Source organism: Bacillus rossius, chromosome 7 (genome assembly GCF_032445375.1).
Source record: "Bacillus rossius redtenbacheri isolate Brsri chromosome 7, Brsri_v3, whole genome shotgun sequence".
Taxonomy (NCBI): domain Eukaryota; kingdom Metazoa; phylum Arthropoda; class Insecta; order Phasmatodea; family Bacillidae; genus Bacillus; species Bacillus rossius.
The window spans coordinates 5,704,584-5,731,077 of NC_086335.1; the positions used below are offsets into that span (position 1 = coordinate 5,704,584).

Here is a 26,494-nt window from a genome sequence, read left to right on the forward strand (position 1 = left end):
TACAATGCACAAAATAATCACACTTGTGGCACTACTCATAATTATGGCAATTAGTTGTTATGGTGTTAATTCTCGCCGAACTACTTATGCGCGGAGGCGTAACTTCACAACAGCGCAGATGAGTGTGAGCACCTGGTTCATGCATCCCTGGAGCATAGGTGACCCATGTGCTACCAACAGTCTTCAAGATAGTCACCGAACTATACATTATTGAGTGTAAATGTACCGCTTACGTAAGTATGGAATAGTACGCAAGGACAATAAGACATTTTCTCGTGTCACTACGAGTGAGTGATTGTCGCTGTCGATACGAGTGGGGAGGTGTTTGGGCTAAGTAGACAAGAAGCAGTTAATGAAATTAGCAGTGACAAAGGTATTTTGGATACAAACAGACCTTACAGGACTTAGACGTGTATCGATGCGGAAGGCCAACGAGGGAACGAGTAACAACCACCTGTGGAAAGTCGTTGTGAACACATATCATCACTAGTTACAGGCAAAGACTAGAGTCGCTGTGTAGAGGGAGGCGCTACCCAGCAGCGGGACAGTCAATGCAGTTGCCGAGGTGCCGTCTCGCTCCGAGTAGGGGGCAGCTCGTTCATCACGGACAACCATCAGCCTCAACAGCGAGGTGGTCCCAGGACACACCGACCCAAGCAACCAGCTGCTCAGCAGCCTCCAGTGAGTAGGAGCCAAGTCTTTCTTGCCAAACATTTGGATCCATCAACTCATCCAAATGTACGTCAGCGGAAGTGAAATCTTTCTTCTCTTTTTAGAACCCTATTGCCTACGTACTGTACATAGTTTATGCAGATTGATGCAAACGATTCATTGCGATTCAATTTGACACTATGTAGCAGATATCCACCATCTATGACATAAATGCTATTTTTGAATTCAGTATCGTCTGGAACAGGCTTAAAAGTTTTTGGTATGAAGATTTTGTGCCTTTGTGTATTCCCTCCTCGCTAAACAGAGCTATATTTTTTATCGAATTAAAGATATTCCTGCAGGTCTTCAAATGATTGCTTAGTAACACACATTCTTTGATATAATATAGCAAATCAATAGGAATGACGTCTTGAATTTTGATATTGCTTTTGATATTTTCAAAGAGGAATCACTTTATCTAAACGCTTGAACTTCAGGGCGTCAAAGTTTTTGACAATTATTTTGGAAATAGACTAAATACCAATTTCACAAGAATTGTGACAAATGATTCTTTCACATCAGACGATGCCAGTTATTATAGAAATTTTTATGAGCTTAACTTCGCTGTAACTCTGAACTTTTCGTATGATTAAAAAATGTTTCCTACAAAAGTTGCAAAAAAATCTTATGCTCTATAATTTTTGTAATAGCTATTTTTGACATAGTTGGTGCTGCAGAGAATATATTCTCAAATAACTGGTTTTCGGTGCCATTTTTCCAATATTGCGGAGCGAGCAGAGGTTGCAAACTCAGAATATTGTTACGATTTATAACGTGGGGAGAACTGGGTTCGTAAGGGATAGCCCAATTAAGTTTTATCATAGTTTTATTGATTACAAATTTTTACATTAATAATAAATAATTGTACTTAAAATTGTCCAAACACAAATCACTGGCACTTATAAATGTTTATTCTCAAGTCACTCAATGTATGTAAAGTTCCACAGTTCGCACTCCTCACTGGAGCCAGGCTCAACAGTGGTTCGCCCCTCACCTCACGCCTTTCCACACACACACACTGTCTCGCTCTATTCGGTCACACTCGCGCGATCCCGTCGTACTCCACGTCACGCCACTCTAAGGGGGGTGGAGGGAGTCACTCACCCTCTTCGCCGATGTCGCACTTCCCTTTGCTCGGAATACGGTCGGAACTGTCGCGGAGGCCGGCGTCACTGCTCAAGTACTCGTGGGTCATCTTTCCAGAACAGACGAGAGCGGCGACGATTCATGTCATCCCGGGCCGACCTGACGCCCGAACAGTCCAGAAGGGTGGACTCCGCGCGGCGGCCCATTGAATTCTTAAGATCCCTCAGCGATAGATAACAGTGCCAAGGCAGGATGATGCACGGGGTGAGGAGGAGGAGGGTGGAGGGGGTAGCGACGACCCTTGTAATCCGGCCAGGCGCGCGTGGCACGCCTCACGTCAGTGGACAGCACATGGCACAGTGGCCGTGCAGGGCCGCCAGCCAGCTGCGAACCTGGAGTGTGTCGCGGTCCTGTGTTCGTAACAATATTAATTAGAACACCAAACTGTACAAAAACCTACCAAATTAGAACTTTCCTTGACCTTTTGTAACAAAAGGCCTCTTTTATGTGTTCAGTGACTGGACTATATGCCACGACTAGAGATGTGGCAGGAATTTTTGTAGATGGTTCGACTCGTCAAAAATAATTGCCATGACACGCACAGCACAGAGCATGCTCTCTTTTTCCATCACGCCTCAACCGTCTTTGCAGCACAATACGTTATTTCAGTTTCCGCCGAGTGAAGCACATCACGCGAGTGCTCACAGGCCAGTACTCTCCTCCCCTCCACCCCACGTCTTCAACACTTCCCCTACTCCTACCATCTCACCGTCGAGGTGTCCACAAGCAAACGTCATTTGTTAAATGATCATCTCATTTCTTTTTAACGATTCACATAATTATTTATACTGCTTGCTTAAAATTATATTTCAAAATATTTATTTCAAATACTAAAATAATAACTTCTTAAATGTATTTGGCATTTTCCTTTAATAATAAATGCCAACTTAAACCTTACCTTTCCTGACTCGCATACCCTCGTAAGTATTTATTAATTTAATAAAAATTATAAAAATTTATACCTATTAACTTGTTAACTTACAAACTTTAAAAAAAAATTATTGGATATTTAAAATATTTTTAAAATCTCAAATTAAACTCTTTTAAAGTCTCGTCAAATTTGTATAGAGTTCTTAGAAATACTGTTTCCTGCAAGTAACTCCAGACTGTTGCGGGTTACAAGCTTGTAAAAAAAAAAGTGGCAAAGTCTCACACGCCAAATAATTTGTGTTTACACTACTATTACATAAGTACATTCTAAAATATTTTGAAGCCCAACACATACTGCCTTCATTCTGAAGGGAAAAAAATTATGAAAATGCAAATTTTTGCAATTGTGAGGCAGAAGTTCAACCTTCAAAGTTGGTAAGATTGGGTGATTTTATAAAAATGGTTTGTGATCAGAATTGTAGTATATTATGTGCTTAACACGTCAGATATGTTTCATCATGCTATGACCTACCAAAGCTAAGATACGGCAATGTAGGCAGACAGACCTGCCAACATTCAAATTTAAAAAATCATGAGGTCCTCGATAAAAATTTTCAGGCCCATAAATACAGGTTAGATATAAAAAACAAAAAAAGAGAATCTTTAAATTTAAGTGACATACCTGTACATATGTTACATGGTCTCTGCTTCAAAATTTATTTCAACAAATTATAGGTTGCAGATTTAATTTAGTTGAACATAATTTAGCGCTGTCATGTAGTGATCATGCAGGCCACAACTAAAAAAGATGTAAAATAACATTCTGCTCGTATAACACTATTATCACTGTTCACAGCATAATTAATTTTTTTATTGGAAGCAATACACTTCACGTGTTAGTTGTGTTTTTTTGTAGCTACATGTTTCACAATGAGAGATAGAAAAATCAGCACGGCACACACTACAAAACGCAAAATTGCTTCCTTTACGTGACTAGAGTATTGATGGAAACTCGTTACTGTAAGCTTTCGTTTGTAACTTTTACAAACAAAATCTTGGGGCCCTGAAAAATCGTGAGGAAACACTATTTTGGCGTGAGATGGACCTTAAAATCGTGAGCCTCACACCAAAATCGTGAGAGTTGGCAGGTCTGTGTAGGTAAACCCTTGTAAATGTAAAAAATTGTCGCACGCCATGGCAATAAAATGGCGCCATAATCAAACCAGTGAGGATAAAAATTTAATTGTGCCAGTTTTAAACTGTCAATACATAATGTTAACAGGGCACAAATTATCAAATTTTCTTAAAATGGTTGAGCAACCAGTGCTGGACCACTTGGTATGGATGGACCCTATTCAGAACGTATTCAGCTTTGTCAAAATTTACCAACGGTCATTTACCAAACATTCCCGGGGGGTGAAAATTCTTTTGAGTTGTTGCTATGGAAAATATTGTGAACATCATATCATGAAGGACCTAGTGTGCTAATTCAAGGGCAAAAATTGAATTCCATAAAATTAACTAAATCTTTTATTCATAGCTACAAATCATTCTAAAATTTCATGTTGAATGCTAACCTCAAAAATACATGATCTTCTCCGAACAGTTTTTCTAAAGTTATGGAGATAATTTGTAAGAGTGTTTTCACTTATGCAGATCAGTTTATCTTTTAGCCGGACACAAACTGAGATATAATAACCTGGTAAAGGAGTGTCATCATCCTTAATTTATTGTAAATTCTTTTTATAAATGTTCAGATTATATGAGCAAAAATTAATATGTATAAGCTTATAGCCCAATCAATTAATACACTCGACATCATAAGTAATGAAATTTTAGTATTTTTTTTATTTAGCTTTAACTGGAGTAAAAAAAAAACTGTAGGCCCAATAGTTTGATAAAAAAAAACAACTAAAGTAGATGGTAAAAACAAGAATTCAAATGTTCACATAATAACTGATAAATCCTTTGACAAGGTCGGGGGATTCGGTAGTATTTATAACGTACTTTTAGTGGGCGCCACCGTGTCTAGGGGGCACGGACCCGGCGAGAAGACTCTGTCTCAGGCGTGACGTAGCCCGTGTGGCGGCGTGACTCGTTTCCCCCTTTCGCAATTACCTTAACCACGCAGTGGGATCTCAGGGCGCCCCACACGCCGACAAACAACACTCGAAGCACGCAAACACAATGGCTCTATGAAAACGCCTTCCTCGGAGAGCCGGAACGGAGCGTCTCTCTTCAGCTGGCGACGGGAAGCGACTGCGCGAGCAATGGCCGCAGAGGTAGCGTGGTGAAGAGGGGGGGGGGTGTTTGGCGCCAAGCGCCCTGAACAGTTACCCTGTCTCCCGTCGTGCCGCGGACGTGGTTAAAATGCATAAAAATTACAATAAATTTTAATATAAAAACATATGGCACTTGGGGAACAAAACAAAAGATTGCACAGTATTATTATATCTTGGGGAGCGAAGCACTGATTCTACAGCGCCCTCTTGCGGCGGCGCGCTATTTAAAACACGTCAGCCGGGAGGATTAACAGGAAGGGAGGGAGGTGGTGGCACATCGGGCTCAGATGGGCGTAGCCCTGGACGACGTCAATTGCCCCCTCCTAAAGTAGGCCGATGTGATGACATCTCCCGACCTTGAGTGGGCGTGGCATTGTTTACCTTGCGCTCCCTGTGGCAATGTTTACATTTCGCCAGCTGAGCAGCAGCTCCGTGCCCTTGGATGTCTCCTGGGTCGTAGGTTGTACCTTGGAGCGGGCTCGGGTGCTTCTCTCTTTCCTTCACCTGCCTCGGATTCTGCGGGTTCTTCCACGAAGACCCGAAAGTCTGAGTCCTCTATGGAATAGTGGAATGGCCACATCATCTCATGGCTGTCCGGCGACTCTGGTCGTTCGTCCGCTTCGTCTGGCGTCCATATCAGAGGCAAGGGCATACCGTCTCCTCTCGTCGACAGTTCGTCTGTTTCCGCGAACCCGCGGAAGGGAGAGTCCTCTCCGTCTGTCTCTGTGAACAGCTGTCTTGTCAGGCCCGTTCTGCGTGGGGCTGGAACTGGCGACTCCACTTCCACTCCTGGAAACCCGTGGAATCCTGCGCCCTCGTTCTCCATAGGGGTTGATGTCGCAGCATTGGCATGATGTTGGTCCTCGGTAACTGTGGGGGTCACGGGTTCGCTTCCCTCTCCCTCAGGGCCTCCTTCCCTGCCTCCGTGCGCGATTCGTACATCTACCCGATGGTACTTCGCGGCACGACCACTCGGAAGTGTGACTACGACCGCGGTGGGACCTGGTATGCGCAACACTGCTATGGGGCCGATCCACTTGGGTGCAAGCCCCGCACAGAAGTTTTTGTTTCCAGCTGAGAGTGGATGTAGACGCGCGTACACCATCTGCCCAGGTGTCAGTGGCGGCGGTGGTCGTGTGGTGACGGGTGTGTGTTGCGCCTGGTAGGCCGCCTGCCTGCGACGAGCCTCTTCATGCGTCATAGCGATGTTCCGCCCGCGCTCCTCTGGGGATTCTTCCCTGTCCTCCGCGCATCTCTCTTGCACCCGGTACTGGCCGGGCAGGGGTAGGTTACGTCCTTGCACGAGTGTGGCTGGAGATTCGCCGGTAACTGTGTTCACACGGCGCCGCAGGCAATAAGTGATTTCCGGGATGTGCGTGTCCCACAGGGTGTGGTCTTCAGCCAGCCAGAGTCTCAGCTGCGCCTTTATCTCCTGGTTGCGCCTCTCGGTGGGGTTAGCGCGGGGGTGGTACAATGGCGTGGTATGCGTCGTGACTCGCCACGCCTCGCATAGCTCCCTCCACTTCCGTCCCGAGAACTGTGACGCGTTATCCGTCAACACAACGCGTGGGTAGCCCCAGCGCGGGAAAAATTCTGTGTCCATGGTGCGTGCAATGGTGCCAGCGCGGCAGTTTGACAGCGGAAAGGCCTCGACCCAGCGCGTGAAGCAATCCGTCACAACCAACAGGAATCTCTTCCCGCGTGCTGACCTTGGGTACGGCCCCATCAAATCCAGAGCGACCGTGTGAAATGGCTCGGATGGTCGCCGGGGTCTTTGTTGTTCTCGCCCATCGGCTCGCCGCACCTTTCGCCGTTGGCAGTGTCGGCATCCTCGCACGCCGTCCCTCACATACTTGTTAACCCCGGGCCAAAAGAAGAGGTCTCGTACTGCACGTACAGTCTGATCCGTACCCGGGTGTCCGGCTAGTCTGTTCACATGTAACATTGTGAATATTTCGCGTCGCGTCACTGCGGGTGCAAATGTCCGCCATGGTTGTTGAGTGCCTGCGGTGCGTGCCTGTAACAATCCCTCGAGCACACGGTACCCCTCGCACGCAGCCTCCCCGCACTGACGTATTAGCCCTTGCGTGTGTTCGTCTCTGCGTTGTGCCGCGCGCACGAATGCGTCTAGATCGTCTAGTTCCGCCCCTGGCGGTAGGGTGGGGGTATTGTTTACATCTGTGATCGCACACAGCGCCGCCGCCTGACTAAGTGTGTGTGGCCTAGGTGTCGGTGTGCCGCTCGTGGGTGGGAGGAGCTCGTCCCAGTCCGCGTCGTCCCGCGCCTCTACCGTGTCGTCTGGGTTACGCGACAGCTCGTCGGCCAGCTCGTTCTGTTTGCCAGCGACGTGTTCCACAGTAAAGTCGAGTGCTTGCAGGACCATAGCCCACCGCGTCAATTTTGACCGCCGCCCCTGCATAGTGGCAAGCCATTTCAGGCACTGGCTGTCTGTCCGCAGTATGAAATGCTGGCCCTCTAGGTGTGGCCTGTACCTCCTCAGGGCCCACACCACGCCCAAACACTCCCTCTCATTCACACTGTAGCGTTGCTCTACTGCCCCGAACTTGGCGCTCGCATACTCAATTATGCGAGGCTCGCCAGCATCTCCAAGCTGTAACAATATGGCTCCTATTCCCTGTTGGCTTGCGTCCGTTTGTACAATTATCTGCTTCCCTGGATCTAGTCGGGCCAGCAAGTGACATTGCCGGAAACGCTGTTTCAATTCCTCGAAAGCTGCTTGCATTTCCGTGGTCCACCGGTAGGACTTTTTTGGTGACAGCTGTTCCGTTAGTGGTGCGGCGATGACAGAGAACTCTGGTATGAACGCACGTAGCCAATTGGCCAGTCCGATGAACCGTTGCAGCTGCTTACGAGTGTTTGGGATAGGCTTGTTTACAATGACAGACAGTTGTTGTGACGTTGGCCGATTCCCCTCCGCATTCACGACCAGGCCCAAAAAATCTAGTTCCGTTGTACCTACGTGACATTTCTCGGGGTTACATGTAAGCCCGTGGGCGGCTAGTCGCTCTAGGATCAACGCGAGGTGGTGCGCGTGTTCGTTCCATGTCTGTGACCAAATGATAATGTCATCAAGATATGCGGCCGCGAACTTGCCCGCGTAGTCCCCTAATACACGCGTCATCATGTTCTGGAACGTGGCGGGTGCATCCTGCAATCCAAAGGGCATGGCGCAAAACTGAAACCGTCTGCCGTCCGGAGTCGTAAAAGCGGTTTTAGGGCGGTCCTCTGGGCGTATGGGTACTTGCCAGTAACCCGCTTTTAGATCTAACGTGGAAAAAATCTTTGCATTACCCAACCCCGCGATTGTATCTGCGATGTTCAACAGTGGAGGTGGTGCGTTTACTGTTACCTTGTTAATTGGTTTAAAATTAACGCAGAAACGTAAAGTGCCATCTTTTTTTTCCGCTAGCACGACCTGGAAGTTGTATGGGCTCTCGCTGGGCTCGATAATGCCATCTCGCAACATTTCCCTCACTTGATTCAGGATGGTCTGTTTCCCCGTGTGCCCGTAGCTGCCAGGAGGGATTAACATAGGGGTGTGGGGGTGAGTAGGAATAGAGTGCTCTGCGACCGTCGTACGTCTCAGCGGATCGGCAGTCGCGAACACGTCACTGCGGGGTACAATTACACTCTGGATAGCTGCCTGGTGCTCACGGGGCACCCCATGCTTGAAAGTAGCGAGACTGACCTGGTGTTTGGTTGGTGGCGGTGAGCGTCCGAGGCCATACACTGTACGGCGGCCCTGGTTGCCGACATGTACGCACCCATCGCGTACCTCGATCATGGCACCTTGGTCGTACAGCCACGGATGTCCCAGGATAACGTCGTCTCGGAGGTCGTCGACCACCAACGCCGTGGTGCTCGAACGTTGGTCGCGCACGTCCACGTGCAGCGTTACGACGCCCCTGGTGTGGCAGGCGTTCCCAGTGGTCGCCAGCTGGAGTTGGCCCGGCCAGGCCTCGAAGGGCGTCCCTTCGGCGAACTGCGATGACACACAGTTGTGGCTGGCGGCGGTGTCAATGAGGGCACTGACTGCCCGCCCGTTGACCACGACCGGGATGCGAAGTAGCACGCACTCCTCCACGCTCACGTGCCCCAGGCTTGGTCCAGCTGTTGTTGTTGTGATAGCCGGTTGCACGGGGGTGGCGGGCCGTGTTAGCGCGTCGCCCCCGGCTGCCCGTTTCCCGACGGATCGTTCCGTTGGGCTGCTGGTCGATATCGGTTGCGCACTGGGCAGTCCTCATGCCAGTGGAAGGTGCCACTCGGGCACGAGTGGCATTGCGGTGGCGGCCCCACGCCAATCTCGCGTCTACGCCACGCCGGTGGCGGGCGTTCTTGCCGACTGTTGTTGGCGGATGGGAAGTACGGCACCACAGCCGTTGCGTCAGCGGCTGTCACGGTCTCTGCTCGTACTGTCGATTTGGATGACCGTACCGACTTCAGGTCATACTCAACGGCGCGCGCGTGTTGCGTGAACTCCTCGGCCGTCTGGCGGGTTGCATGTCGTAGATGCGGGCGTAGCTCCGGACGCATCAGCTCGACGATGCGCTCCAACAATCCCTCCGGGCCGCTCGCCGGGAACAGCCGTCTATGTAGCCGGAGCTTCTTGACAATGAACGCCTCCGCCGATTCATTCAGACTCTGTTCCAGACAGTACAACTCCGTCCTGACCATCTCCGCTTTCACGTCCGCGAACCGCGCCTCGAATCGCCGTGTGAACTCCGACCAGGGCATGTCGAAATCACTGACGATGCTCCACCACGTCTTCGCCTCCCCTCTTAGCGCGCCTCCCACGCGCTCTGCCCACTCCACGTCCGGCACGCCGTACCGATTCAGTCTCTCATGACACACTCGCACGAACTTCCCCGGGTCGTCACACGTCCGTCCAGAAAATTCGGGCAGCTCGATGTGACCCACAGGCGTAGGTCGCACGCACGCATTTGTTGGCTCGACATAGACTCGCGTCCCCGTGGCGAACGCCGCCCCGCGTGTTGCGAACTTCACCTCCCGACATTCGGTGCAGTCGTACCAACTGTCGCGTGAAGAAGCCTGCTCGGTCTGGTCCATACACCGCACGTGTTTGAAGGCCCGGCAGTTTCGGCACCAAGCGTCCTTGCCCGCCTCTCCAGTACAGGTTGCCACAGTACACTTCAAACGTTCTATCCCGACTGAATTCATTCGCCCCGCAAAACCGTCCAGGCGTGGTTCGCAGCGTTCCAGACACACGCATGTGTCCATCCACAAGGCCCCCGTGACGCCCCCCACGTGCCTCGGACGTGCGCACGTGACGCAATACATACTGTTTATGTTAAACACGAGCTCTGGTTTAATTAAGCCCACTCCAGCTGCCGGTCGTCTATCGTCTGCCATGCTCGCATTAGTTCAACTCACATAAGCACTGCAACAAAATTACCGCTACCGGGATGCGGAATGCCTCTGCTACGCCTGGATTCCTGGAAGCGCGCTAGTGGTCACTGGATCGGTCGCGACGGAGTACCGTTAGGCGCGCTGCACGGACAATGGCTGCTCGGCTCCGACGGAGTACCGTTAGGCGCGCTGCACGGACAATGGCTGCTCGGCTCCGACGGAGTACCGTTAGGCGCGCTGCACGGACAATGGTTGCTCGGCTCCGCGCACTCCGGTTAACAATCGCACAACTCCCGCGCATCCGGTCTTGGTGGTTAAGGCAGCTTTTTGTCACGCCCCACGCTCTTGGGAGCCAATTGACAAGGTCGGGGGATTCGGTAGTATTTATAACGTACTTTTAGTGGGCGCCACCGTGTCTAGGGGGCACGGACCCGGCGAGAAGACTCTGTCTCAGGCGTGACGTAGCCCGTGTGGCGGCGTGACTCGTTTCCCCCTTTCGCAATTACCTTAACCACGCAGTGGGATCTCAGGGCGCCCCACACGCCGACAAACAACACTCGAAGCACGCAAACACAATGGCTCTATGAAAACGCCTTCCTCGGAGAGCCGGAACGGAGCGTCTCTCTTCAGCTGGCGACGGGAAGCGACTGCGCGAGCAATGGCCGCAGAGGTAGCGTGGTGAAGGGGGGGGGGGGGGGGGGGTGGTGTTTGGCGCCAAGCGCCCTGAACAGTTACCCTGTCTCCCGTCGTGCCGCGGACGTGGTTAAAATGCATAAAAATTACAATAAATTTTAATATAAAAACATATGGCACTTGGGGAACAAAACAAAAGATTGCACAGTATTATTATATCTTGGGGAGCGAAGCACTGATTCTACAGCGCCCTCTTGCGGCGGCGCGCTATTTAAAACACGTCAGCCGGGAGGATTAACAGGAAGGGAGGGAGGTGGTGGCACATCGGGCTCAGATGGGCGTAGCCCTGGACGACGTCACCTTGTTACTCTCTGAGCATGTCCAACAGATAGGGAAGGAGTCGTCTTCGTTGTCACAGTCCTCTAGAATATTCTTGCATGATTTTCCGCAGCGAAATGTACATAGTGCTAAGCATTTTAATCCTGCTTTGTGGCAGCTGCATCTTTTAAGCATTTACAATAATCAAATGCTGTAAATCCATAGGAGGCAGATCGATAGTGGTAATGACTGAGATAAGCCAAGCTGCTGGCTCTTATCAGCCCACAACCACTCCTGAGTTCTACAAGGATGGTCATGGACGTAGATCTGCCCCCCCCCCCCCCCCCAGAACTAAGAAGCCCCTCACTTTGCGGGCCTGCCTACATTTACAAAATGTAACTATGGAAAGGATTTAATCACATAATAATTTTAAAACTATATTTTAAGGAAAATTTCCTTTTATCGTAAATTTTTTGTGCATATTGCATGCTTATGGGTCAAAATAAGGGCAGCATACAACACAGAATCCAAAGATGATGTGTCGGTTAACCCCACACGCAAAACTCTTGGGCCCAGCAGACCCCCTTATGGGTGCACTGATTACTGCTCCTGAGATGATGGTTTCCATTGGGGGCAAACAGGCAAGGTTAACCTTCATACAACCGCATAAAGAGCAATGAGGCTCAAGAAACCACACAAACAGAATTTTTAGTTATTTTCTTTCAAGCAAAATTGTTTTTAAAAAATAAAATTCAAAAATATACATTGTCTTTTTATGTACTGTAGTTAAATATTGATACAATACTTAAATAAAGAAGCAATTAGCTTTCTTATAATAAACAAATAGTAGGCCACCTAAATTTTGTGTTTTGCTGTGTGAATAAGGTGCCTGATCAGTTATCTTGTGTTATAAGTATACTGTACTCAAAGTCGTACTGTATTCAAAGTCTTACTATATTCAAGTAGTTATTTTATTAAAGACCATCACCTGAATGAATCATCAAACATTTATCTTCAGTTCCAATTTATAATGAAAAAATTAATTATACTGAAGAATCAATCCAACACTATTACAGGAGTATGCTTTCTACACAAAAGCCTCCTTGAAATTGGACATTTGATTAATGACGATTGAATTTTTTGTAACCATACCTATTTTGCATTTCTCAGATGTGTTTTAGATGAAGTGTAACCACCATACACAAGGTAACAGCATGCACAGCAGCACGGTACAAGGGTTCACCTTTTTCCTTGTTCCTCTTGTGTGGCTGGCGCTGAGGCTTCGGATCATCTGAAACATCACAATCACAGGGACCGTCAATTCCTGCTCATTCCACACAAGAAGCACACCTTCTATTATAAATGCAGTGTATGTGTGCGTGTGTGAGTGTATATATTTTTGGTGGTGAATTTGAGGAGAAAAACATTAAGAGGCAAGCACTCCTCTCTCCTGATTGAAACATGCAGTAGTAAAATACATTTTTTTTTTTTTGGAAAAAACAGGGTAAGACATTAGTTTCTGTGTGTAAGAGTAGGTGTATGTGTTTGTATATATTGTAATAAATGGGAAAACAGGTTTGAAAAGAATAGCCCAATTTAATAAATACAGTCTTATTTACAGGGTGTCTACTGGTCTTCCTTTCCAAAAATCAGTGACTTTTGGTGACTTTTGGAGCCCACTTTCTGTCATTTTTGGTGACTTTTTTTTACTAAAAATTGTATTAAATTAAAACGGATATTGAATATAGGTCTAGTTTACTTATCAACGGTTAAGCTTATTGTTAAATAAATGGGATCACATGCAGTTTAAAATGCTAAACTTGACCTTAAAAAAGTTTTACTTTAAGCAGCTTTGGAGGGTAATGAAAAATAAATCCAAATAATCGATAATGACTTAATTTACAAATAAATAAATAGGCGAAACTAACAGGTATTTGAAATATAGTCTGTCATTTATAAACATATTTTGTTCCTAAGTTTTTTCAAATCCCTGTCTATTTCTAAGAGTTCTTCTTTCTTTTCTTCCAGCACTTTTTTCTTTTTCAATTCTAAGAGCGTAATTTCATGTGCTGCTCTTTTCCTTGCATTCACAGATTCATCCTCTTTAATCTTCTTCTTCATCAGGTCATCTCTTCTTTTTGATGCAGCATTTCTGAAGTTTAAAATCATCTGTTTAGATATAGTATGAGAAAAAGTTTCAATTCCACCTGTAACATAAAAAATTTGAGATTTAAAATTATTGATAAAGAAATATTTAAGTCTAACTTACATTCAGAAAGCATTTCTTTTTAAACCCACCTGGAAGAGAAGACACATGGTCATGAACAAGTCTTTGGGCAACCAAAGATTTCTCTTGAAGATTTTCCACTAAGAACTCCTTATTGAAAGAAAAACTTCTCTCAACTGCTGCATTACCATGAAAGCAAATCAAAAAACGCTGAATGAAAGAAACAAACAGGTTATGGGCATTCTCCATTGCCGAGCTTAGCAGTTGAAACAAAAACTTATCTAGGCTATCCTTTTTCCAGTTAAAGAACTTTGTTGCTTTCAGAACTTCAGGAAGTGCACAAAACTTAGCATATTCTCTTAACACAACATCCCCATCTGCTGGTGACAGGTGATTGAGAGAAATAAGTTCTTCAATGGCAATCTTGGCCCTCGAGGTTCTGACATCTTTGACAATCACTGAAGGAGATAAGCAAGTGGACCCAAGCACAATTCGCTTCCTTAAAGGGCTTTTCTCTTCAAGCTTGGAAAACAACTGTAACAAAAACTGTTTGCAATCTGCTTTAAATCTAAGAGAGTGTAGTTCTTTTACTTTCTTTAGGCAAAATGTTGCTCCAAAACCAATTTCAATAGAATCTGGCATTCTTAGGTCAGTCTCATTTTTGACATTCAAATGTTTTAACTGGGATGCACTAACAACCTTTTCCATTGCAGATTTTGTAAACACTCTACTCGCAATGTTCTTCATCAACTGGAAAACTTCTTGATAAAGAAAAGGCAGTAGGGGATCGTTTCTCTGAAAACATGTCAAAAATTCTTCCAGCTCTTCAGATATCATGGCAGAGAAATGTAGCTTAGCTTCTAGTACTGGGTCTACCAACAAGGCCTTCTTTACCACATGAAAGTTCTGGGAGTTTGGAGGATTCTTTTCAATCTCTTTTTCTGTAACGTATTTCTTCAGATGTGGAATAATTTCTGAGCACCTTTTCATCACAGATGAGTTTTCAGTCCATCGTATGGCACAGAACTTTTTCGGGAACATTCTGGAGCCAGTGATCTGTTGATAAACTGCACGACGAGATGGGTAGTTCTTGAAAAGACTGTAAAGTGCTCTAAGAAACTCATTAAGTTGCCAACCAACTTTTGCATGAGCTGTTTTGTATGCACCATTTACAATGTGCAATGAACAGGTGCCTAAGTCCAAGATTTCTTTTTCGCTGTCAAGAGTACATCTCATGTAACTTTTCAGGTCGGAAATCAGTTTCAAATTAACATTGGGTCCATCAGTTGCAATTTGCACCAAGCCTCCTAGAGACAGGTCAGCTTCTCCAATGCATACAATAAGATTATTGAGCAAATCTGCAGCTTTTGAATGCTCCAGGAAAGCAGATGTCAGATATTTTGTACAAACACAACTGTTTTCTGCATCCCAATACTTTACAACAATGTCCATTTGCCCCTTTTGGCAAACATCGTTTAAACTTTCGTCAATTGACAAAGCATAAAATGGGCTTTTCTGAACACTATGTGACACACATTTCGCAAAATGGGGTCCAAGTCCATATGTTATGCTGTATGCAATTTTATCCTTATGCATTTTCATTTTAGAGGCTAGAGAGCTATCTGGGAACATAATGGGAAACAGCTTCACTGCTAATTCTCCCGAGCGGGATGAAGCATGTGTGAAAACACAGTGAGTTGCCCACACAATCTCTGCTTTTGTCACACTGTCATTAACTAGGAAAGTTGACAGCCTTGATGGTTCAGCAGTATGTTCTTGGCTAGAAGCAGACGTGCTAGGCTTAGGTTCTGGCAAAGATGGACTGGGTGTATTAGCCTGAGGAACACTCATGGAAGGCCCGTCAGTATCCATGGGTATAGCTCTGAAGGAAGACAGAGTTTTTTGTTTTCCAGATTTCAGGCAACTGGAAAATTCACTATGCTTCTTGCCTTTCTCGTGGCTTTTTATTGCATTCACACCAGAGTGGGACACATCAATTTGTTTTTTACAAAGAGAACAAAAACCAAAAAATTTATCTTTGCCTTTTCTCAGCCAAGTTCTCCATCCTTCTTCTTCCAACCACATCTCTTGGAAGTGGCACTTACCCGGCATCTTGTAAAAAAACTGTTACACAAACACTTCATTCATTAAAAAAAACTGTCAACATAGTGAACCGTGGGGCAGTCTACAACTATTGAGCCTTGTGGGCGGTTAAAACAGATTGGCCTACATGAAAATATACACACTTAACCAACTCACTGTAATTTTAATAAAAAATAAATTACCGATTGTTAATTAGTGAGAATGGGGCCCATTTCTACTTCTTTCACAAAGAAATATCATTACAAAAAACGCCGGCCGTTTACTAATTGTAAATAATGCGTCATAAAACGTAGCGGCCACGAAATCAAAAAAAAATAAACTTAACCTCCCCAAACTGTTGTACGCCGGCATATTATTAATTATAAATTATGTTTGGCTGAAACATAATAAACTATAACTGCAAGGACACCAAAAAATACTGTCCGCGAATAATCAAACAAACGCAGTTATTTCATGTGAGAGCAAAGCATATAACATATTGCCAACATTGATCGAAGCGTAGGTGAAAGTGAGAACCAGTCTAGCAGTTACAGCGTCATTATTTAAAAAAAAAAACATATTCCTACATACAAAACCTTACATCCTCACTGAATAAAAAAGAGGGCGGAAACGATATATCTGTTCCTTAAATAAATAATTAACAACGCAACAGCTTTCGAAGTGTGCTTGTCAGCCCTGGGCGTCCCACGATACTCGCACGTGGTACAAACACGATTATTATCCTACACTTAATGTTTGGGTTTGCTCTTGTTGGTAAGATATATGGTCCCATTGTACTAGTACGTACACAATAGTTCTCGTACGTTTGTTACATCATGTAATTGATCGGTATTCTTTTCTCCTCGCTTGCACTTGACAAAGAAAAAACACTACGGACGGCGCAGTGAGATAGATAGCGAGAAAGATGGATATTTCAGCCGTTATCTCTATCGAAGGGAGGGCAAGTAAACAGGTGTTCCAGAGGTTTTTGCGAGTTACATCACATTTATGTTCTCCACAAAAAAAAATCTGTGCCCTCTTTCCAAACTTCGTGACTTTTCGGTGACTTCCGTGACCCTACCCCAAATTCCATGACTTTTCCATGACTTCCGTGACTTCCGTGACCAGTAGACACCCTGATTTAGTACCTAATATTCACACTATTAAGTTGTGTCGCGGTAGGACGCTTCCCTTTGACTGCTGTCCTGGAGCACCCTATGCCGGCAATCTGTTTGCTGCCTATGGAGGGGGAGGGGGGGAGAAATATGCTTAGCGGTGTCTCTCCTCTGTTTAATGTCCGCTCCTGGGTGGAGTGGGTGAAAATGGCCTGATGAGTTCCGGAGTCGGCTCCCAGCGAGGGACTCCTTGGAAGTGGGGGTCACTCTTCCTCTGGGCCTTCGACTGGTTGACTGGAGCTGGCTGGGGGTTTCTGACTGCAGGTGTCGGGGTTGGTGTGGGCCTGACGGGCCGGGGGAAGTACACGGCGGATGGGTCCGGGCCGCGAGCAGTTACCGTTTTCCTCCTCTCCGTGGCCGCCTTGTCTCTGGCTCTGGTATATACCCAAGGGGAGGGATATGGAGAATCCCCTTCCACAGGGATGGGCCGTGGCCAGACTGGGGGTGGCAAAGTTTTACCAGGTTGGGGCTGGCGGGGCTTCTTCGCCCCTCCCCGGTGCGAGAAAGGCATCAGCTGCAGATGTTGCTCCCCGGTCCGGTGGTGCGGTGGCTGGGTCTCCGGAGGTAGTGCTGGCAGCGTCCGGCTCCTTGATGGTGGGGGGTTCCCCTTTGAATCCCACGTCCCCGAAAGGATAGAAACTTGATGTTTTTAACTGGCTTTTATTCGGTACTACGGTTTAGCGGCAGTCCTTCCCGTACACACTAGTCCTTCGCTCGCACTACTCTCACTCGCGATCGCGTACACTGCCACACGCCTCTCTCCACGAACAGGGCTCCGGCACTCGGGCCTCGATGCGCGCGACAGGCGGTCCTCTCGTCGTCGGCACGCATACGCTGCTCACGGAGCTTGGAGAGAGGTCAGTGCGGTGAGCAGGGCTCGGCTACTGGAGGCGCGGTGAGACTGGCTCGGCTGCCCTTGGTGTCTCTCGACACCAACTGACCTCCTGGGCCAAGGGCCGGCCTTTTATACCCCTCCTGAGGGCCAGGGCGTGACGTAGGAAGGGCCGAGGGTTCCAGGAATTGCGGGCGCTTCCAGGAATTCCAGCCGGCCTACGTGACTTGGACGGCCTCGGCATGGTGGGAGGGGGGGAGGCGGCCGGGCAGGCGGTGGCGGGTGAGGAGGGGGAGGCTGCACGCGCACCCACTCGGCCTGGTGAGAGAGGGGTAGGCGAGGGGTGGCGGCCAGTAGGCGGTGCTGGGTGAGGAGGGGGAAGCTGCGCGCGCACTCGGCTGGCCTGGCGAGAGAGGGGTAGGCGAGGGGTGGCAGCCGGTAGGAGAGTGCGCACGCACCCAGCTGGTTGGCCTGGCAACCAAGGACGCGGCGTGGTTGTCTTGGCAACGGGCGACGCGGTAGTGGCCGGACGGTGACAGCTGTCGCGGCCGTCAGTGGCGGCGGCGCGCACACGTGTTTAGGAAGGAAGGGGCTGACGGCTTCGTGATTATAGACGTGCCTTGAAAAGGCGGCAGCCACTTTCCACGTGTGCGGCCTGATCTTCGGGGTGGTTCCTCCATCCTTCCTTCCGTCTTGGGGACGATGCCTACCCTCTGGCTCCGTTTTCAGGGAGATGAGGATAGGGATAAGGCAGGGAAGGCCCTCAGGTTGGGTCCTAATGTAGTGAAATGGTACACACCCTCCTACCTGATGGATGATTAGGGTGGAGGTATGCAATGTTAGTTTTCTCAACTGAAAGGGTCCAAATCTATGAGTGAGCTATTACACACCCTTATATACACTCACAAAATTTTCTTACTTCTAGATGCGGTGAGGTCCTGCCTGCGAAGCTAAGGGACCAGAGCCCCGGCTACACCAGTTTTAGGTTGGGAGGTCTATGACCCCTCATGGATTTAATGTCTCTCTAGGTCTGAAAGCTTGGTGTGCCCTAGCGATCTTACAATATATTGTTTTGGGTGGGTCTGTGCCTGCATACACATATCTATACACTTATTGATCTATTTTTCTTTGCGAGCTTACACTTATTTTTTCTTTTTTTGATCCCTGGGAAGGACTGCCAAAATATATATATATATATATATATTTTTTTTGTACAAATTTACAGAATTCTCTTTTGTACACCGGTTCTTTAAGGGAACCTTGTGCTTTGTTTTTACAATTACATATGCTAGTTTTCAGTGTTTGTTTGAGGGTCCTAGCTGGATCTAAGCATACCCTATTTTCGAGATCCTGCCCCCGAACACAGGTTTGTAGTGACTAACCTGGCTATTTGGGTGGCTTGTCGAAGCCCCCTAAGGTGGCCAGGGTCACGGCCCTGCACCCTTTCTCTAAAAATGGCCATTCGCGCACTGTCGCTTGCACTCACTGCTTGGGGCTGGGGTGACCCACCCGGTACCTCCCGGGCCGGCTCTCGACGGCTGCTCTGCATGACCGCCATGGCTGCTCTCGTCTTGGGGACATCGGCTGGGTTTTGGCGGGTTGGCGCCATGCTGGGATTGTGGCGCCAGCTTGCTGTGGGGTTGGGCTCGCCTCCTATGGGGCAGGCTGCTCTGGTGGTCTGCTCGGAGTGGCTGCCCCAGTGGTTCCACTGGCACAGCTGGCGAGTGCGTGCTGTTGCACGGGTTGCCAGCAGTCCTGACTGGTGAAGGTAACTGTTCCACAGTCGTTTCCTTGGCTGCTGGGCTGGATTGGGCTGGGAGATCCTTAGTCAAGTTGTTGACCGGGGATGAGATCTCCTCGGGTTCCAGCGATCTCGACTGCCTTTGTTGGGACCCTGGTGGCTGGCAAGTCGGAGTCGCTGGGTTGAACGGCATTAAGGTGGCCGTTTTATCCCTGAAAGTGTTGACCCGGAGGTCAAGGTCTGTGGCTGGGTCTTCCATTATGTCGAATTGGAGTTCCTGGGGCAGGGGTAACTCCTCTGGCTGGGTCGTCGCTTTTGGTCTCGCGTGCTGCGGTGGCTCGAAACCCCTGAAATCTCCATCGTCGTGTTCCTCTGCCGGTGAGATGGGGCCTTGGCTTCCGTCTGGGTTTGCAACTTTCTTGAGTTGGCACAAGGGTACCTTTCTCGTCTTACCCGTCTCATCTTTTACCCACCCAGTATTGTTCTGGATGCGGTGGAGGGTGGCTGGTCCCTCCCACCTGGGAGCAAATGAGGCACACACCTGCTTGCTCTTGTTGCTGAGGGGGTGGTTTCGCACCCAGACTTGGTCCCCCTCTTTCATGGAGAGACTCCTCCCTTTGTTTGACATGTGTTTTCTCTCTATGTATTCCCCTTGACTTTTGCGTGCCATCTCTCGTTGTTCCTGGGGGTTTCTTTGTTCCGGTTGGCCGTCAGGGGGTAGCTCAGTCCATCTCCAGTCCCCGGGGCGTTTAAGATTTTCTCCAAGGAGTAGCTCACTTGGGGACATCCCAATGGCCTCGTTTCTGCGTCTTCTTAGGGTGAATAGGATGGTGGGAATATGTGTGTCCCAGGAGGAGTGATCATCTTTGATCCTGACCCTGATCCCTTTTTTAATCTCCTGGTTTCGACATTTGGTTGGATTTGCTTGGGGGTGATAGGTGGGGGTGGTCCACCTCTCCACATCCCACCTGCGACATGTCCTCTCCCAGGCCTTTCCAGTGAATTGAGCGGCATTGTCGGTGAGGATTCTTCTAGGATACCCCCATCTTGTGACAACCTCGTTCTCCATTAGAGCGATGATGTGTTTGGTTTCTGCTCTGGCTATTGGGAATCCCTCAACCCATCGCGAGAAGAGGTCCGTGACCACCAGCAAGTATCGCTTCCCTCGTTTAGTCCGGGGATAGGGTCCTATTAAGTCTAGGGCAACTGTATTCCAGGCTATCCTGGGTCGTCTGGGGTATATGGATGGCTTGGAGGCGGGATTCGCTTTGGTTTGGTTGCATGTGGGGCACTTGCTGACATGATCCCTTACACTTTGGGTGATGCCATGCCACCAGTATTTCTCAGTGATCGCATCTAAGGTTCCCTGCATGCCTGGATGGCCTGCTTGGTCATGATCGTGCATGTACTGGAGTAGGGACTCCCGGTACGACGGTGGCACCCATAGTTTCCATGTCTGGCGTCGGGGGGAGGTGCGGGTCCAGATTATTCCGTCCTTCTCCTGATAGTGGTCTGGATACTGGTTGAGGAGGTTCCTTATGCTGGGATCTCCTTGTTGGGCCTTTAAGAACCGGTCCTTTTCCGTTTCTAACTTTATAGCTTGGAGTTGGATCTGGGTGTCAGCCTTAGAACGTGGTTTAAGGGCTGGTGGGAACATTTTCCCAGACTCTTCCTCAGTATGGTCTTCCCTGAGGGAGGGGCTGGGGAGCCTTGACAGTGCATCAGGGAGCTGGTTCTCCTTTCCGGGGCAGTGTTCCACAGTGAAGTTGAATTCACTGAGCAGAATTGCCCATCTAGCAAGCTTTGCTTTAGTGTCCTTCACCTGGTGGAGCCACGTGAGGGCTTTGTTGTCTGTTCTGACGGTGAAGGGTGCGTCCTCGAGGTACTATCTGTAGCGCTTGATGGCCCAGACAATGGCTAGGCACTCGAGCTCATTGCTATGATATCTGGTTTCTGCCTCGTTCAGGGTGGCTGAGGCATAACCAATGATCAGCTTCTGTCCGTCTTCTCTCTGCTGATATATTACTGCTCCCAACCCTTGGAGACTAGCATCCGTTTGAAGGATCATCCGTTTGTTGGGTGTGGGCCGGTGCAAGGTGGGCAAATTGGTGAACAGTTCTTTTGTCGCCTGAAATGCTTGCTCGTTCTCGGTGGTCCATATCCACTTCTGGCCCTTTCTCAAGAGGGGCAAGAGGGGAGCGGTGACTGCAGCCATTCGGGGTACATAGTCCCTTAGCCACCTGCAGGTGCCTAGGAAGCTTTTTAATTGTTTGGGAGTCGTGGGCGCCTCTGCCTCCAGTATGGCGCGGATCTTCTCTGGCTGTGGCTTGTTTCCTTCAGGGGTGACAAGATGCCCCAGGTACTGTACTTGTTGCATCCCGAATTCACATTTTTTTATGCGACAGGTGAGATTGTGAATCTCTAGTTTCTCGAGGACCCGCTTGAGGTGTTTCAGGTGTTCCTCCCATGTTTTTGAGAAGATGATTATGTCATCCATGTATGCGATGCAAAATTTGGTTATGTCTCCAGCTAGTACCTCTGTCGTCATCAGTCGCTGGAATGTGCATGGTGCGTTCTTCAACCCGAAAGGCATTACTCTAAATTGAAAGCTTTCTCCCTGAGGGCTGGTAAAAGCCGTGTACTTTCGGTGCTCCGGGGCCACAGGGATCTGCCAGTACCCTGCTCGGAGGTCGAGCCGTGAGAATATGCAGGCGTCTCCCAATTCCCGCATGGTGTGGCTTATGTCTACTGTGGGTGGGGCCGCACTGTAGGTTAATTTGTTTAGTGGTCTGTAGTCCACACAGAAACGTAATTCGCCGTTCTTCTTGGGAGCCAGTACTATGCGAGCATTGTACGGAGAATTGGCTGGTTCTACTATTCGTTGTTGTTTCATCTCCTCCAGTTGTTGGGCAATGATTCTCTGTTTTGCTGGGGATGGCATCCCTGGTCTCTCATACACTGGCTGCTCTGAGCTTAGGTAAATTTCATGGGCTATTGTCCTGGTCTGCTTGAGGGGACCACTGTCCTCGAAGACACTCTTATGTTGGTTTAGAGTATGCAGGAGTTGTGTTACTTGGGAGGGGTCTAGTTGGTGCTCGATATCCCCCTTACCTAGGTCTGGTAGGTTTTCGGGTGCCTGATATTCTAACCATTGCTCTGTGGCTCTAGTCTTAGAACCGTAATGAATGAGCCTGGTTCCGAAGTCTACGATACACTCCTGTTCCTGTAGCTAGGGTTGGCCCAGGATCATCCTCTCTTCTAGTTGCTCGGTTACTATAAAGTTTACTGGGTATGTACCTGTCCTGGTTCGGAGGGGCAGCTCGATTTTTCCCTTAACCTGTATCTCCTTAGTGGGATCGGCTAAGGAGACCTTGGCTGGGCTGAACTGAAGTCGGTCTATCAACTCCAGAGGAACTTGGTTGCTATGTACAAAGTTGGCTGAGGCAGCCGAATCTAGGAGAGCCTCTACCTCCTGTTCTCCTACGCCTACTATGAGTCTTGGAGCCGTGGGTTTGGTTTCTCCCTGATCTGTGCAGTGGAGAGTTGAGACCTTCATGATCTGGTCGGGTCGGCCGGTCTCTCGTTCCTTCCCGCCTTCTCGTTTCCCTGCCCTTGCGGATGCCCTCGAGGTTCCTGACTGGCTGTCCCCTCTTGGAGGTTTGGTCTTTGGTCGTTTCGCTTGGTAGGGCAGTCCTTGTTTAAGTGGAACCCAGGGCAGAACCAACATCTTGGTAGCCGTGTCTGGCTGGTAGGTTCGGTTGGTCGGAATTGGTTTGCCCCCTTTTTAGCTGGTCCTCCACTCGGGAGGATTGTTCGGGATAGTGGTTTGTTGGGTGGGTGCATCGCCACTTGGTCCCGTTCGAGTGCCCGGGCTCTGTCTACTAGTTCCTCAATTGTCTGTGCTGGAGGGGCTCGTAAAAATGAGCGGAGGTTGGGTAGCATAAGTTCGATTATAAAGGGGATCCCCGCCCCTTGGGGTTGATCGGGATGTAGTCTCCGGTATATTTGCATTTTCTTCCTAATGAAAATCTCTGTTTCTTCCTGTGGGGCTTGCTCTTGGCTGTAGAATTTTCGACTAAGGTCTGCCAGTAGCTCGGTCCCAGCGTAACGGGTTATCAGTCGGGCTCGTAGTTCCACCCACGTTGATAAAAAATCTCCGTACGTACTCCACCAGGTGGCTGCACTCCCCTTTAACTGGCGTCGGCCGTGTTGGAGCCAGTGACCAGGTGGGATTCCTTCTTCTAATAACTGGGCCTCACATTGATCGAGGAACTTGGTTGGGTCCTCGTGAGATTGCCCAGAAAATTCGGGGAGCATCAAGCTACTGAAGCCTGTGCTGGGAAGAAGGGGGCGAACCCTGAAGTCTGATCGTGGTTGGGCCCTGCAGGTGGCGCACTTGTATTCCAATCCTTCAATGGTTAGTGTTTCTTCTCTCCAGCCTAGGCAGATCAGGTGGTAGGGGCTGGAACAACTCTTGCACTCTACTTGTCCTTGACCGGTCCCATTGCAGGAGGGGTGAGCGCACTTCCTTGCCTGTAGTCTACAGTTCGCACACTTATACTCCATGCCCTCCAAGTCGCGAGCTTCGTCGGTCCATCCGAGGCACCTTCCATGGAACTGTGCATTGCAAGTGTTGCATTCTAGGTAATATAATCCCTCCCCGGTGCATGCCGGAATAGGGCATCTTTGGGCAGCTTCAAGGGCTTGGGGCAGCTCTGCGCGCCCCTCTTGTGCGTTGGCAGTAGCCATGATAAACTTCCCTTCTCCTGGGTTATTTTATTCTGGTGGGCGCCACTGAGTTTTGTGACAGTCTCAGAACTGGGTAAAAACAAGACGAATATCTTCGCTATTGATCTCAGGGGGCAGTTGTGGGTGGCCGTCTACTGACGTGTCCTCTAGTTGGCCCCACGTTGGGCGCCACTAATTGTCGCGGTAGGACGCTTCCCTTTGACTGCTGTCCTGGAGCACCCTATGCCGGCAATCTGTTTGCTGCCTATGGAGGGGGAGGGGGGGAGAAATATGCTTAGCGGTGTCTCTCCTCTGTTTAATGTCCGCTCCTGGGTGGAGTGGGTGGAAATGGCCTGATGAGTTCCGGAGTCGGCTCCCAGCGAGGGACTCCTTGGAAGTGGGGGTCACTCTTCCTCTGGGCCTTCGACTGGTTGACTGGAGCTGGCTGGGGGTTTCTGACTGCAGGTGTCGGGGTTGGTGTGGGCCTGACGGGCCGGGGGAAGTACACGGCGGATGGGTCCGGGCCGCGAGCAGTTACCGTTTTCCTCCTCTCCGTGGCCGCCTTGTCTCTGGCTCTGGTATATACCCAAGGGGAGGGATATGGAGAATCCCCTTCCACAGGGATGGGCCGTGGCCAGACTGGGGGTGGCAAAGTTTTACCTGGTTGGGGCTGGCGGGGCTTCTTCGCCCCTCCCCGGTGCGAGAAAGGCATCAGCTGCAGATGTTGCTCCCCGGTCCGGTGGTGCGGTGGCTGGGTCTCCGGAGGTAGTGCTGGCAGCGTCCGGCTCCTTGATGGTGGGGGGTTCCCCTTTGAATCCCACGTCCCCGAAAGGATAGAAACTTGATGTTTTTAACTGGCTTTTATTCGGTACTACGGTTTAGCGGCAGTCCTTCCCGTACACACTAGTCCTTCGCTCGCACTACTCTCACTCGCGATCGCGTACACTGCCACACGCCTCTCTCCACGAACAGGGCTCCGGCACTCGGGCCTCGATGCGCGCGACAGGCGGTCCTCTCGTCGTCGGCACGCATACGCTGCTCACGGAGCTTGGAGAGAGGTCAGTGCGGTGAGCAGGGCTCGGCTACTGGAGGCGCGGTGAGACTGGCTCGGCTGCCCTTGGTGTCTCTCGACACCAACTGACCTCCTGGGCCAAGGGCCGGCCTTTTATACCCCTCCTGAGGGCCAGGGCGTGACGTAGGAAGGGCCGAGGGTTCCAGGAATTGCGGGCGCTTCCAGGAATTCCAGCCGGCCTACGTGACTTGGACGGCCTCGGCATGGTGGGTGGGGGGGAGGCGGCCGGGCAGGCGGGTGGCGGGTGAGGAGGGGGAGGCTGCGCGCACACCCACTCGGCCTGGTGAGAGAGGGGTAGGCGAGGGGTGGCGGCCAGTAGGCGGTGCTGGGTGAGGAGGGGGAAGCTGCGCGCGCACTCGGCTGGCCTGGCGAGAGAGGGGTAGGCGAGGGGTGGCGGCCGGTAGGAGAGTGCGCACGCACCCAGCTGGTTGGCCTGGCAACCAAGGACGCGGCGTGGTTGTCTTGGCAACGGGCGACGCGGTAGTGGCCGGACGGTGACAGCTGTCGCGGCCGTCAGTGGCGGCGGCGCGCACACGTGTTTAGGAAGGAAGGGGCTGACGGCTTCGTGATTATAGACGTGCGCGGCACGTCGCACGTCAAACGTAACAATAAAACTGTCCATCAAAAAAATGTGTACTCTTCCACAAGGTCCACAATTTACTCTCACAACTGGAGTTTAGCTCAACAGTGGTTCTCGCGACTGCTCCTCTCTTACCACTCACTGCCTCGCACTACTCACTCGTCCACCGCAGTCCCGGATGCTTTGGTCTTTGCACGCGAAGCCCAACGCTCACCACGGGGCCACTCACCCTCTTCCCCCCCCTACCCCGGTGCCTGGCACTGCACCCCCTTCAGGAACTGTCTCGCACGCCTCATCAGGTTCCACCTCCCAGAACAACGGAGTCCTAGTTATGCCACTCCCTCCAGAGCCGCGGACAGTTCTCCCGGTCACAATGAGAAAGCGCTGAGGAAGAGTGGTAGTGTGGTGCTGTTGCTAATCGGGTTAGGCATGTAACAGTAATGGACTGCGCTCCATCCGCGGGCTGGCCAGCGAGCCTCTTGCCAGAGTCTCATAACAACCATGGGCCACCTCTTGTCCTTCGAACTGGTAGACTCTTTTGCTGTTTAATCTTGCTGTCACAGCATTGTCCTTCTTTCTTGGATTTCCTAAACAACGATTCAGGCAGTTATGCTGGACGTGCCTCCATTCCCAGCATGCAAAGCACAATTTAGCGACCTCCAGGCCCTGCGAAGCTGTGAACCATTCCATAGCTTTGTTAATGACCCTT

The 26,494-nt window shown here is 49.7% G+C and overlaps 1 protein-coding gene across 2 annotated transcripts in view; it reads right to left on the reverse strand.

Moving 5' to 3' along the window:
* Window positions 1-26,494, reverse strand: part of LOC134533652 (protein HBS1) — a 257,049-nt gene that overhangs the window by 206,472 nt on the left and 24,083 nt on the right. For both annotated transcript variants that reach the window (XM_063371189.1, XM_063371188.1), the window contains exon 4: window positions 12,592-12,639. In XM_063371189.1, the coding sequence (XP_063227259.1) occupies window positions 12,592-12,639 (48 nt within the window). The remainder of the gene's footprint in view (window positions 1-12,591; window positions 12,640-26,494) is intronic.